Source organism: Siniperca chuatsi, linkage group LG5 (assembly GCF_020085105.1).
Source record: "Siniperca chuatsi isolate FFG_IHB_CAS linkage group LG5, ASM2008510v1, whole genome shotgun sequence".
Lineage (NCBI taxonomy): Eukaryota > Metazoa > Chordata > Actinopteri > Centrarchiformes > Sinipercidae > Siniperca > Siniperca chuatsi.
In genome coordinates, this window is record NC_058046.1 from 27862215 (window position 1) to 27875000 (window position 12786).

Below are 12786 nucleotides of genomic sequence, written 5' to 3' on the forward strand. Positions count from 1 at the left end.
TGCTAAATAAATGTAATTGCATCCATAAATAATAGATATTTTAATATATTTTAAGGGTCTTGTGTTAGTGTAACGGACAAAGTCGACAAGTGTTTTAAAGCATTTATTACGGGATGTTAGGTGACATATAAAAAGATGTATAAAGATATAGGTCCTGAAGAAATGGAAACAAGACCCACAGGCACTTCTTTTGGAGCAGACTGCTCTTGATGCTGGGAATGCAAGCTCATTAATGTGGTACATACAGTACATGGACAGTTTATAGAATATATGAGGTTTACAAAGCAGTAAGATGAGAGGTAAGGCATTGAGTTACAGTCTGTTGCAAAGGATCACTTGGCCTAATAAGAGGAAAAGTAAGTGAGTGGCGTTAACAAAAATAAAATGCTCCATCTATTTTATAGTAGGTGAGTTCCTTAAAAAAAATTAAATATAAGCTGTCAAATACATTTGATCTCCCTGAAATTCAACAGTAGCATGTAACAAGTAGTAACGACCTCCTGACTGTAGCTTTATCATGTCATGCTCTTTAAATTATATATTAACCTCACGACAGAACAGCTCCCTTCTTCAGTCACTGTATCTCACCAACAAAACATTCAGCTTAGAACTAAATTCAAGTTAAAAATCGACCAATCACTGACACCTAAACGACATTTAAAAAGTGCACCTATGTGCCACCAAAACGCAATTAAGCTTGGTAAGCTGTTTGATAACAAACTCACAAGGCTTTTGAACACTGACGCAGCATTCATAAAAACGTAACATTGGGGTTCATGATGCTTTTTAAACACCTCCAAAAAAATGACTAAATGAATGCAGTCACACAGAGCCTTTAAGGTTAGATCAGTTCACACTCAGCATGTGACTGAATTGTAAGCCACAACAGTGGCCCCTCTTCCCTCTGTGTCTCAGTCATGTTTGAGTAGAGGGGGTTGAGTAAATACTAGACTGCTGTGTCTTCAAACCTCTCTCTGTCTGTCTGACCTGAAGGTCCCTGCCCTCAAGTACAGCCAGCCACTTCCCTTGACCAGTTTCACCAGGACACACACAAACCGTTCCCAACAATGCCCAACAGAGGGCGCCGTCTGCTCAGTTACCACAGCCAGCACTTGGCTCTCTGTAGTTAAGACAACTCTGGTTTCCTTTTTGGTCCTTTTCTGCCCGCCTGGTTTTACAGTCCAGTTTCTGGCACAGTTTGATCCAGTCCAGTCTGGTCTGGAGAGTTCATTTTAAGAGTTTAGGAGATGGTGCAGATGGTGCTGCTACTTTGGTTCTTCATGGCCTCCCTCCTCTTCAGCTCCCTGGTGATCCTCCTCCTGATGCCCTCCAAGTACAAGCCTCGGTCAAATTGTCCCGCACCCAGGGGAATACTAAACAACACAAACAAACAAATGTGGTACACCAGACTTATGAGGTCAAAATGAAGGAAAGACAACTAGTAAATTCATAATTTAAAGAGAGGGCATTAAGAATCCAGTGTAAAGCGGCAGAAAGTTGCTGCCATAGCATTTGAAAATGAAATTTAAAGCTAGGGTAGCTAATGTACTTCAGAAGCATTTTGTTTGTTATATTTGTTGAAATTATCTTTACATCCCGACAGCAATCAATAAATCAAATGCTCTGAAAAAAATGAAAAACATCTGGTATCTGTCGGCTGTCGCAGGCCTGTAATAAGCCCATCCAATCATTTCATTTGGCCCAAATGAAATGATTGGCTGGCCCACCTGCCTGTCTAACTACCTGTCTACCTGCGTGCACTCATTGCGCATGAAAATGTGTTTTGGGGGGAGGCCTGAAGAGAGGGGGTGGGATTTTTTCGGTTGGATACTTTCAAAATCTAGCTTGCTAGCTTCTCCAACGTTACCTACCCTAGCTTTAAGAAGTGAAGGCTAATCAGCTTCATTAAAGAAACCAATATTATGCATTGTTATATATTACAACTATACTAAATGAATCAGTTAAGGTGGCTTACTGTACAGCAGTTGTGAAAATGCAACTTTAAATATTTCATATTTTCATCGAATGTTGAACTGAAAGGGACGACACGAGTGACATCACAATAACCACAAGACCTTCCTCTGATATCAATATTCTATATATCATGTTATCACAGTTTAGACATGGAAAATTATATTAAGTCGTCCATTCCAGTTACAGAAATTAGAAGACTTACTAACTTAGTAACTACTTTGTACTAATTTTGACAACAAAGGTGTTTAGAACAATTAATAATATAAAATATTTCCTGATATAATCGCAATAACAAACAAATGTCAATATACTGTACTGCTTAGCTCTACTGATTGACGACAGAAATCAGTACATTGTTGAATGCACTCTTAACATGAAGACAGTATTTTAAGGTATGTTTCTGAAGGGCAATGGGACTCACTTGTCTCTGCCTGGCCTGAGTTTGACCTGGAAGACACCGATGACGGGCCGATGGTCTGAGGTCTTGATGCCGGAGCAGCTGGTGTACTTGACCACTTTTATGTCATCAGCGTGCCTGTTCCTGAACACAATCCTGTCCTGTTAACACAAACAGAGAGGTTTAACCTCGCTGAGAGCCACAAGATGCTGACTTAAACTGCCCTGGCCAGTTTAGACTTCAACTAAAGCAGCTGAAAGGTGTATGAGTGTTACAAAGTGCTTTCCAACAAAGGGTTGGCTTTTTTTTTTTTTGGTGGCCATATTAACAGAGCATCTGATTTTTAGTCACGTGGAGCTTGATTTTCTTCTTACTGTGTATGAAGGCGTTCTCTGTTTAGAAGTAGTGTCGTAGATATCACAGCCGATGTCAAATTTGTATGTGGGGAAGAAGTGTATTGGTGCCTCTTGGAAGCCTTTAAAGATTGAACCTGGAAGGAAAAAGAAGCACATTCGCAGGGTGAGAATCAATCCAACACAACAACCTACTTCTATGAAAACTTTGAAACTTTTCACAGACATTTAGTGTCCAACGTGCAAGCATACCATCCTTCATTTCCTTGTAGAGCTGGTCGTGCTCCAACAGAGAGCCCATATCACAGCCTACTACTGTGCGGTTGATGATGGTCTCCACGTCGACCCGGGCCTTACCCAGCCGAAAGTTAAAATCTCCAAACCAGAAGACCTGATCGAATCTTGTGGTGACGTCAGCTACAATTAAAAATTACATCCTTTGATTATCAAAGATAGCTAGCCATTTTTCTTACCAACATCAAGGCTTTAATCTGAACTAAGTATATGAATAACAGACGGTGTAGTCCCTCATTCGTCCAGGAATGTTCCATCGTAGAAAAGGTTTCAATCGTAGTCATCTGGACACTGAAAACAGTGTCCAGATGACTACGATTGAAACCTTTTCTATATGAATAACAATAAATGTCATTCTGCTCTCAATAGCAGGACCATATTTTAATCTAGTTCTAACAGTTACAATCAATCCTATTTTGATTAGTAAAATGTGTGAATAAGGTGAGGCATATTTACTATGCATCCAGTGAGAGAATACCTTGTTTTAAGATACATTTGTCTTTTGAAAATTACTTAAATATGTAAAATATTATTTATCCCATTGCCAGAATGTTACATGTTTGAGAAAGATGATATTTTAACACAGAATATGAGGCTAACGGCAACAGGTTAATCTGTTAAAGTCTGATCATGTTAAATTTTTTTTCAGCTCTGGGTGCAGAAACACCACCATCCTAATTGTTTAGATTTTTTCACATCTTTCAAACGAAGCATCTTACATGGAGTGGAGCGGTAAGGGTTGGTGTCTGGAAGGCCTTTTGGAAGAGCCAGAGCCTCGACGATCTTGTTGTAATCTAGTATTCTCTCGTAAACCTTGGCATCTCCAGCTGGAAGAAGAACAGAACAACGCATTTGAAACCTGTGAGGCTGCCTAGCTGTCAATGCTGCAAAGTTTGAATGCAAATATGTAATACCAAGGGCAGATGTAAAAGCAGGTATGGTGAGTGTAATAACTAATGCATGCCCCTCATAGAATGTGTGGACAGGGTTTAATATTTACAATGAACCTGCTGGTGTGCTGAAGACGTAAAAACGATAACATTACTGTTTCTTCTCTGCGTGGAAATTTCCCCTCGTTCACAATGTTTCCACATCCGTCCTAAACTTTAGTACAAATCTCCAGCCAGTCCTATGTTCAGCCATCCTGATAATAGCCCCTTGCTATAATAAATCTCTACTTTAGTCAGCAGCCTCCCTGACTTTGGGGAAACCTCCTACTCACAGGTAAAATGAGATGTGATGAAGAGGAAGGAAGTGCCAAAAAAGGTAAAAGCAATTCCCACAGCCCCTTTGGTCTTGATCTGTGAGATTATCCTGGTTGTGACTGTGGCATGCTCCACCTCTGTGTGGGTCAACAGAACATATGTTGTGGTTAGTGTCAGAGCCATAACAGTGTAATCAGTAAGATTCAAACACAAAAGCATGTGCATGTGCAGTGTACAGAAAATAAATGCTTTTATCAGCAAACTCCTTTGGCCAATAATAATGAACTAGCATCTGATTCTAACATACTTATTTAAGACGGGACTTATTTAAGATCATCTTCCAACAATCTGCACTACACAAAAGTTACATAAGCTAGTTTATTGCCTCCCAAACTGAAATCTATTTCCTGTATAATGTGATGTGTTACTGACCTGAGCAGAACCAGATGAGGTCTCGTCTGACAAATACGGTGAGATACAAAACACCATGTGATGCTGCATACAGCATGACATAGTAAGGTCCCAGAGTTTCCTGAAGACGGGTCTCCCACTCCCTCCTGCATACACATGCACACACACAGTCACATACACAGCAGTATAACCAACTTTACAGCCCGGATAGAGTAATCAATCAAAATAACTCACTATTATTCAGTGAACATGATTAAAATCAAACAAAACACAACATACCTGTCAGGACAGCCCTCCTGGACCCCAATAATATAAAAGTCTTGTGCAAATTCAGAGTCTGTTGGAAGGAGGAGATCATCTAAGTTGGCTGGCAGCCCCTGAAAAAAAAAAAAAAAAACTTGGTTACAACTCAGTTGGTGCCTGAACTTGTGCAGGCAGTAATAAGACACTTGGGTCTGTGAGATGCTGCAGAGTCATGATTTCCTCCTACCTTCTCTCCCTGCATGTTCCAAGTGGCTATGTAGATGCCCACTCTCCTGTTGGGGAAGTAGCGGTCCAGCTCCTCTGCCCCGAGCAGGGCACCGCTTCCCAGCAAGCTGCCCTCCAGAAAGCTCCTGGGGGGAAAAAAACATTGGAGAGGAAAATTTGCACTTCTACTGGCAGCCAACTTGCAGGATGCAGTGTAGGAAAAAGCAAGGTTGTTGTCTCACATGTTACGGGAATCATTTAAAAAGTCCATCCTCCTGTCAAAAACTGTACTGAACAAGCATCTTCTCTGATCCCGCGTTAATCCCACCCCCCACTCTGCCACCTTCCCCTTTTCTCTTAAAGATGCGAGCACTGCACAAACACAATGTAAAGGTGTCTGAAGTCTTGGTTTCAGGACAAATTAACAGTCAAACGGTGTTGCTTAAACACTCACTCCTGATAGTGAACCAAGCTCCAAATGCGCTATGCTAATCAGCTCCAAGCAGAGAGCACAATCAATACTAAAAGGCTTGTAGTGGATATATATATAGATATACTGTACCTAAATCTTATGCAGTGCCTGTGCATAGTAACTTTCTTTTGAGTAATTGTCTTTTGGTATAAGGATAAGATAGCTGAAGCTTGGCCAGAGCTCAGACTGACGTTATTGACAAAGTAAGCCACATGTGCCATTTCAAGATTGTCTTATTGTTGCAAAGGATAAAAATATGCACATCCAGTTCTACATTTGGCTAGTTTTATTTTGTCACTGGCCTGCATCTAAATTAGGACCTTGAAAGAGACCGGCTTCTAATAGCCTTCTGACAATGGAAAGGGTAAGCCTTACAAAAGAGCCTTCACATCCAGCCTGGGGAAGACTCCAGGTACATGGTCTGCTATGCCTACTGTACCTGTTCCTCACATCCTGGGGTCTGATGGGGCTAAGCACGCTGTAAGTGGACCTCATGGAGTTGACAGAGGCACTATCCGACCCCATGTTCTCCAGAAGCCGGCTGTCGCTCAGGTTCCTGTGGAGTCTCTCCTCAAGATTCTCTCTGGCTAACATGGCATAATCCAAACAATCCCGGTCAATCCTATTAGCCGCCCTTAAAGTGGCTGACGCAAAGCTCTTCTCCAGAACAGGCAGCGGCCCTGTGGGTTGCACCGGAGACAGACGCATCTTGGTGGGCCTCACCTGGTTGTCTGTTGGGTCGCTCTGCTGGCTGGGGGGCCTCCTTTCATAGTCAGAGAGACTGCTCCCTCCGTCCCGGAAGACTGGGGCTCCTCTTGTAACAGCAGAGAGGGGTCTCACGTTGGAGTCCTGGTCATTCCTGATGGTGGCAGCACCACTGAGAACAAACTCACCTTGAGCTGGAACTGTTTGGTCCTCTTTAAGCGAGTCTGCGGAAGAGCCAGTCTCAGCCGGGTCACTCAGACTCTCCTGACTGTTTCTCAGCCTCCTGGTTCTCACAGTCTCGTCCACTGAGCCACTTCTGCTGGACTTTGACAGCCTTGGTAGGTAGGGTGGCCGAGGCTGGTAGGGAATTACCTCTCCCTCTGCGTTTCTAGCAGTGGGTTTAAGGGGATCATTGTGCTCCTTGCAGGGTATGGCATCTACTAAGGAGGTCTTGAGTGCCCTACTGTCATTGACAACTGAATCTCCTTTACCAGGAGCCTCACAGGACTGATGGAGGGGGCTGTCCTCTCCATTCTCAGTCATCCTCTCGTCATGTCTGGGATCAGGTGTGGTCAGATGGATGGAGCTTTCTCATTGCTAACTGACATACACCTGAACATATTGGGCAGAAAATGTTTCAGTGAAATGCCGGCCTTAAAATGAAATAGTTTAGCCACGTGGACCATACAAGGAGAGTTTGTTTATCAGTTAACTGTATCACCTGTTTAGCGTTATGTAGCTCATTTTTTATCATTAGCAATTAAGGGCACTGTTAACGTAGCTATCAGCAACAATCGTTAAACATGCAGCATTAGTTAGGGATAGCTAGCATTGTGACCTCTAACAACTATAACTAGTTAAATGAATACTAGCAGCGTGAGCTAATTAATGTTAGCCTTAGCCGTCTAAGTTAGAAACCAAGACTGAATCGAAAGTCCCGTTGTTGCTTAACAAAAGCGCCGTGATTTCTACTAACTAGCTAACCTATCATCCAACCAACAATTCAGGCTTAGGTTACATATAGTGTTAACATTAGCTAACCCTCTAGGTGACTTATACTAGCTAATGACCCTTCAGTAGCTTTAGTTAGCAAAGCTATAAAATGTAGCAAACCAGTAGCGATATACAGGCTAGCTGAGCTAACGTTTAAAGCAAACGTTTATAAGATCGTATAAATAAATAGAGATAATGTGTGTAGTTATTTTACTGTTATCACGTTGAAGTAAAGTTACCTCTCGTTTACTGTTTGGTTTCAGAGTGGCTAATTTAAAAGTAGCGTTAGCTCGATTACTTCCTTAGCAACGTTTGACAACAGATATTTGTTACCAAGACAAGAGAGTCATTACAGAGAGCAGTGCATGTGTCACAGCGCCCCCCGGTGCCGAGAAGTCAAAGTACACGGAATGTAATCTTCCTGTATGTTGTACTGTCTTGTAACTCATAATGGTACATGTATCCTAATTAGGAATTACTACTTGGCCTCCTTAATGTGACTGTTTTGGTTCTTTGCCTCTCTGACTTAAAATACAGTTTGATATCATACCTTTTTTGGCATTAATGGAAGAGAAACAACATTTGCAACGTGTGTCAGCATATCACATGGCATATAGTCCATTACATTTACCTTAAAATTTTGACAGTATAAAGCGTAATATATAGGATTATTGTTGTCTGATTTATTTGTTAATAATACTACACATTACATAATTTTTTATTGTCTATTATATCTTTTTGCAGCTTGATATTATACCTAACTTAGGCTATACGTATTGATACAATGTAAATCCTGACTCACTGTGTGACTGCTGAATAAAAAGTCTGTTATGTTGTGACAATCCAATAAACTATTGTGAATAAAACTAGATTGAAATTCTCTTATTCTGTGTGGTTATAAGGTGGTTACAGAATTGTGAAATTCTCATCCACACAAGCCTATTGCCAACTTAATCAAAGAGTTTGTCTGTCTTTTTACGATGTTTCTTGCATCCAATTAGTCTCCTACACCACTGTTTGAATAAATTCAATAAAAAAGGTTGCAATTTTTGTTATAAGAAAAAAGGTATATATGTACCAAGATCTTGAAAGGAAAGGCACTGTTAAATCTAGAGTTTATACATTAGGCATTTGGCTTATGCTAATTGTCTTGAGAGGCCAGGTTTCTTTATACCAATCATCATCACACTTAAATCATTTTATTAAATAATATATTTTGTAATTAATTCATTTGAGTGTTTCAAAATGCTTATTGGAATAAGTGATATCATAAGGTGACAAACCTTTTTAGCAAAAAATAAATCTTTATTATATTTAAGAATAGTCTTTTTGTGATAAAATAAGTACATCTTTTATTTCTGAATACATTTTCATTTCCTTTTATTCCCACTTCCCTTACATCTAACACAACCATCTGCCATCATTTCTATATTTCCAATTAAGTTTTTATATATATTTAAATGTCACCTCATTACTGACTTCTGTTTTATTTACCCACGCATCACTTAGTGTAATGGAATCAACCTCATAATCACTTACACAACATATCTCTGTGGACTAAAAAATCTATTTTTCATATACAGGTTTCGCTGTTTATTATGTAATACTCTTTTTGCCACATTTAACGTTCAGAAAATGATTATTACTACACTTTTACATGTAGGTCTGTTACTGGGTGCTTTCATGAAACTCACAAACAAAAACTTTCCACACTACAGTACATGCTAAAGTCATTGACTTTACAAATCAGGAACAGAAAACAACAGAAAAAATGTTGTTGCTGACAAACAGTGCATGTCACAATGAATAAACAACGTCAAGGACCTTCGAACACCCTTTCTGTGACCCTCTCGTTGTATACGAGAAATGCCCGCTGAAAGGACTTCTGAGCCCACTGGCCCCTGGAAATGTGGACAATCCCCTTCATATTCTGTGCATTTCTATAGCACTGTTGCTGACTCAGGGGGTTTATAGACAAAAGGCCAGTCTGTGGGTCTGGTATAAAAGGAAAGGGTTAAACCAGGTAGGGTACAGTTTGGTGCAAGAGCAAGAACAGCAGCAGTTCCAACAGCAGCCCACTGACCAGCAAAATGACTTCCACTGGAATGAACATGATGAGCAAGGTAAACTCTCTCTTCGTTTTCATAATGTTACTGGCACTAAACGGGATAAACTGGAAATTGCCCTTGTGGCCTTTAAACACATTGATCCTCATGCTGTTTTTGTCAGGATTGCTGCTATAATCAATATTGTGGGCGAATGTGGCTTAGTGGTAGAGCGGGTCGTCCACCAATTGGAAGGACTTCCCCCAGCCTACATATCGAAGTGTCCTTGGGCAAGACACTGAACCCCAAATTGCTCCTGAGGGCTGTGCCTTCGGTGTGTGAATGATTAGTTTCTTTCAACTGATGAGCAGTTGGCACCTGCCATCAGTGTGTGAATGTGATTTGTAGTTAAAGCGCTTTGAGTAGTCAGGAAGACTAGAAAGGCGCTATATAAGTACAGTCCATTTACCAATATTCTTTATAATAATAATGAAGCAAATGACTATGTCGCTCAGAATGACAAACCCATAGAGAATTACCACCCAGCTCTGCAGTTCCCCTCAGCTCTACGGAGCTTTAAAGGGTCTTTGAGCTCATTGTTTTGGTTTTCGGGAACACAACTTTGCTGTTTTGGTTCACTCTCACAGCTCTTATAGTGTCGTTTTCGGCCTCAGCTGGCAGCTGTTTTCAGTGAAAAATCTCTAAAAACACTACCTGCCCAGCACTAAAGTTAAACTCAGACAGGAAAAGTAAACGACTAGCTGATGAACATAGTGGAGCATTTAGCAGGTTATATTTCCCTCAAAAGTTGGTGAAAACCAAAAACTGAGCTACAAGGAGAGTAAATATTGGACTAACATTCTTCAGGTGGACACAACTCCAAATATATGTTAATGTTGCTCCATATCTGCTGCATGAGTAAATAGGCAACTGAATGCTAACAAGTTCAATAATATGTCAGTGTGTTTACAGCTTGTTTCTGCTGCCCCCAAGTGGCCAAAACAATCTGTTATTGCAGGTTTAAACATGCAATTAAAAGTAAATTTAGTAGTAAAATCAGTTTTATCCTTAACAGCACTATTATCCAAAGAAAGTTGGATTCACCGACATCAAACATTTTCACCGTTTTCCCCTAAAGAACTTAACATGTGCGGCTTCAAACTTGAACACATGACTCCTGTGCTGCTCCTATACCTCACATGTGCTAACCAAAGCCTTTCCTTCTTTCTCCCTCAGATCATCTTCTACGAGGAGAGGAACTTCCAGGGTCGTTCCTATGAGTGCATGAGCGACTGCCCAGACATGTCCTCCTACCTGAACAGGTGCCACTCCTGCAGGGTGGAGAGAGGTTGCTTCATGGTGTACGACCGCACCAACTACATGGGCAACCAGTACTTCATGAGGAGGGGCGAGTACGCCGACTACATGAGCATGATGGGCATGAGCGACTGCATCAGGTCTTGCCGCATGATTCCCATGGTAAGATCTCGCACGTGGCTAGGTTTACTGTGGATGACATCTCTGGACTGCTTTAAATATAATTAATTCTCACAACAAGCCTTATAGAGCTCGTGTTGAAAATGTGAAATGTTCTGAGTTTAACCCAGTCCTCTTCTTCACCACAGCACAGGGGATCCTACAGGATGAGGATCTACGAGAGGGAGAACTTCGGAGGTCAGATGTATGAGCTGATGGACGACTGCGACAACATCATGGACCGTTACCGCATGTCCAACTGCATGTCCTGCAATGTGATGGAGGGCCACTGGCTGATGTACGAGCAGCCCCACTACAGAGGCAGGATGATGTACATGAGGCCCGGCGAGTACAGGAACTTCATGAACATGGGCGGAAGCGGCATGAGGTTCATGAGCATGAGGCGCATCACCGACTCCTGCTATTAGACTCTCTTTGCACTGAATAAAGCTGTCATAACCTGAACTGCTGGTGTGTTTAAGTAATTTTTTATTCTGAGTACCCATGTTCTTTACTCACATTCACACCGTTTACACCAATCAGAGCTGGTCAAACTTCACCAAAGAGAAAGGCTGTCGACAAAGGTGAGAAGATTTCTCCTTCTCATTCAATTATTCGCTTCGTATTCTCATTTCCCACCCACATTTTCACAATAATCAACGACTTTGTTCATCTCAAGTCTGCTTCTCCAGTTTCTTGGCAGATGCATGTGCTGGATTGTTTTTAGTCATTTACAGAGTTGTGGAACCGAATACAAAAACTTGCACAATCAAATGCAATCTAATACCTTACTGTAGAACTGCACTGAGTACTATTTTTATGAAGTTGATAATAAAAATGTTTTTGTTGAGAAAGGTGCTAAGTTGACAGACCTCTTTTCTGATTTATTATTTATTTTTATTTACCCAAACATCAGTGGGTGTAATGCAATCAAACTCATATACAGTATGACCTACACTTCATACCACATCTCCAGCTATTTCTATTTGCCATTTTTTGCCGTGCAACAGTCCGGCACATAACCCAGAGGAATTCTTGTTTTTATACTTTTTTTTTACAGATGTAACATGACATAACATTAGTGAGATTTAGAGGTGCTTTTGTAGGTGAATTTTGTTACCTTTGAACAGAACCAAGCTAGCTGTTCCCCTCTTTTTCCAGTCTTTGTGCTAAGCTAAGCTAACTAGCTGCTGGCAGGGGCTCCAAGTACAATACTGAATCAACTTCAAAACTCTTCTTAAAGCACTTGGTTTGGCACCCCAGCATATTTCTGACCTGCTTACTGACTACTAAGTCAGACCTCTCGGGTCATCAGGTGGTGGTTTTCTAACTATACCTAGAATCAGATTCAGATCTGGTGAAGGTGGTAGCTACTTTGGCCCTGTTCTCTGGAACAAACTGCCTGCTGACCTGAGATTTGTCATAAGAACATTCTCTGTGGGCTTTCCATGTCTTCTGTGCAATGGGGCTATGCTCACCATCTGCGAAGCCTTTTGATTTGCAACTGAGAAGTAGTGATACATACTGCTGGAACTGCTGCCTTTCTTGTTCTAAAATGAGGCTTGTGTCAGCTGAAATCGTTGCATTGAACTGGAGGAAGTTTAGTCTAATTGTGGAGTGGAATTCAAACCGTTGTGTCTAGAGTCTTCCATAGTAAACTTGGACATTGTCACATAAATACTGGAATATCTGGTGATTCTCTGATTATATTAACACTGCTGCAATTTGGCTTCAGTCTCGTTCAGAGTTGTTATGAGATGTAAATATTGTCTTTGGAGCATCTGGCTTTGTTTCTGGTAGACTGCATGTTTCCTTCAGTCCTGTTCTCATAAGGAACACAATAACAGAGCAGTCACACAGGTACATTCACAACCAGAGTCCGGTCGTTTTTCACTTTCATTTGTTTTGGAATGCAGTTCTAGTTTGTGCAAATTAGGAAATGTTAGCATGCTAACATGAAGCCATTAAACTGAACAGAAATGCTGGCTGTAGG

At 41.1% G+C, this 12786-nt stretch overlaps 2 protein-coding genes across 5 annotated transcripts; one reads left to right on the forward strand and one right to left on the reverse strand.

Moving 5' to 3' along the window:
* Positions 1-90: 90 nt before the first annotated feature.
* On the reverse strand, positions 91-7974 carry inpp5e (inositol polyphosphate-5-phosphatase E). Of its 4 annotated transcripts, none has more exons than XM_044196297.1 (11): positions 7512-7937; positions 6014-6891; positions 5125-5248; positions 4914-5011; positions 4656-4780; positions 4241-4360; positions 3738-3845; positions 2977-3141; positions 2746-2861; positions 2396-2532; positions 91-1373 (listed from the first exon to the last, which is right to left on the reverse strand). In XM_044196297.1, the coding sequence occupies exons 2-11, from the start codon at positions 6820-6822 to the stop codon at positions 1241-1243; spliced, it is 1935 nt and encodes a 644-aa protein (XP_044052232.1). In that variant the 5' UTR covers positions 6823-6891; positions 7512-7937; the 3' UTR covers positions 91-1240. The 4 variants fall into 4 exon arrangements, with proteins under 4 accessions (XP_044052232.1, XP_044052234.1, XP_044052235.1 ...); XM_044196299.1 differs by lacking the exon at positions 7512-7937 and adding an exon at positions 7001-7497; XM_044196300.1 differs by lacking the exon at positions 4241-4360 and having other exon boundaries at positions 7512-7974.
* A 1280-nt stretch (positions 7975-9254) lies between these two features.
* On the forward strand, positions 9255-11258 carry LOC122876736 (gamma-crystallin M2-like). Its single transcript, XM_044197388.1, has 3 exons — positions 9255-9395; positions 10554-10796; positions 10943-11258. Exons 1-3 carry the CDS (start codon positions 9363-9365, stop codon positions 11219-11221), a joined length of 555 nt encoding a protein of 184 aa, XP_044053323.1. The 5' UTR covers positions 9255-9362; the 3' UTR covers positions 11222-11258.
* The last annotated feature ends 1528 nt before the right edge of the window (positions 11259-12786 follow it).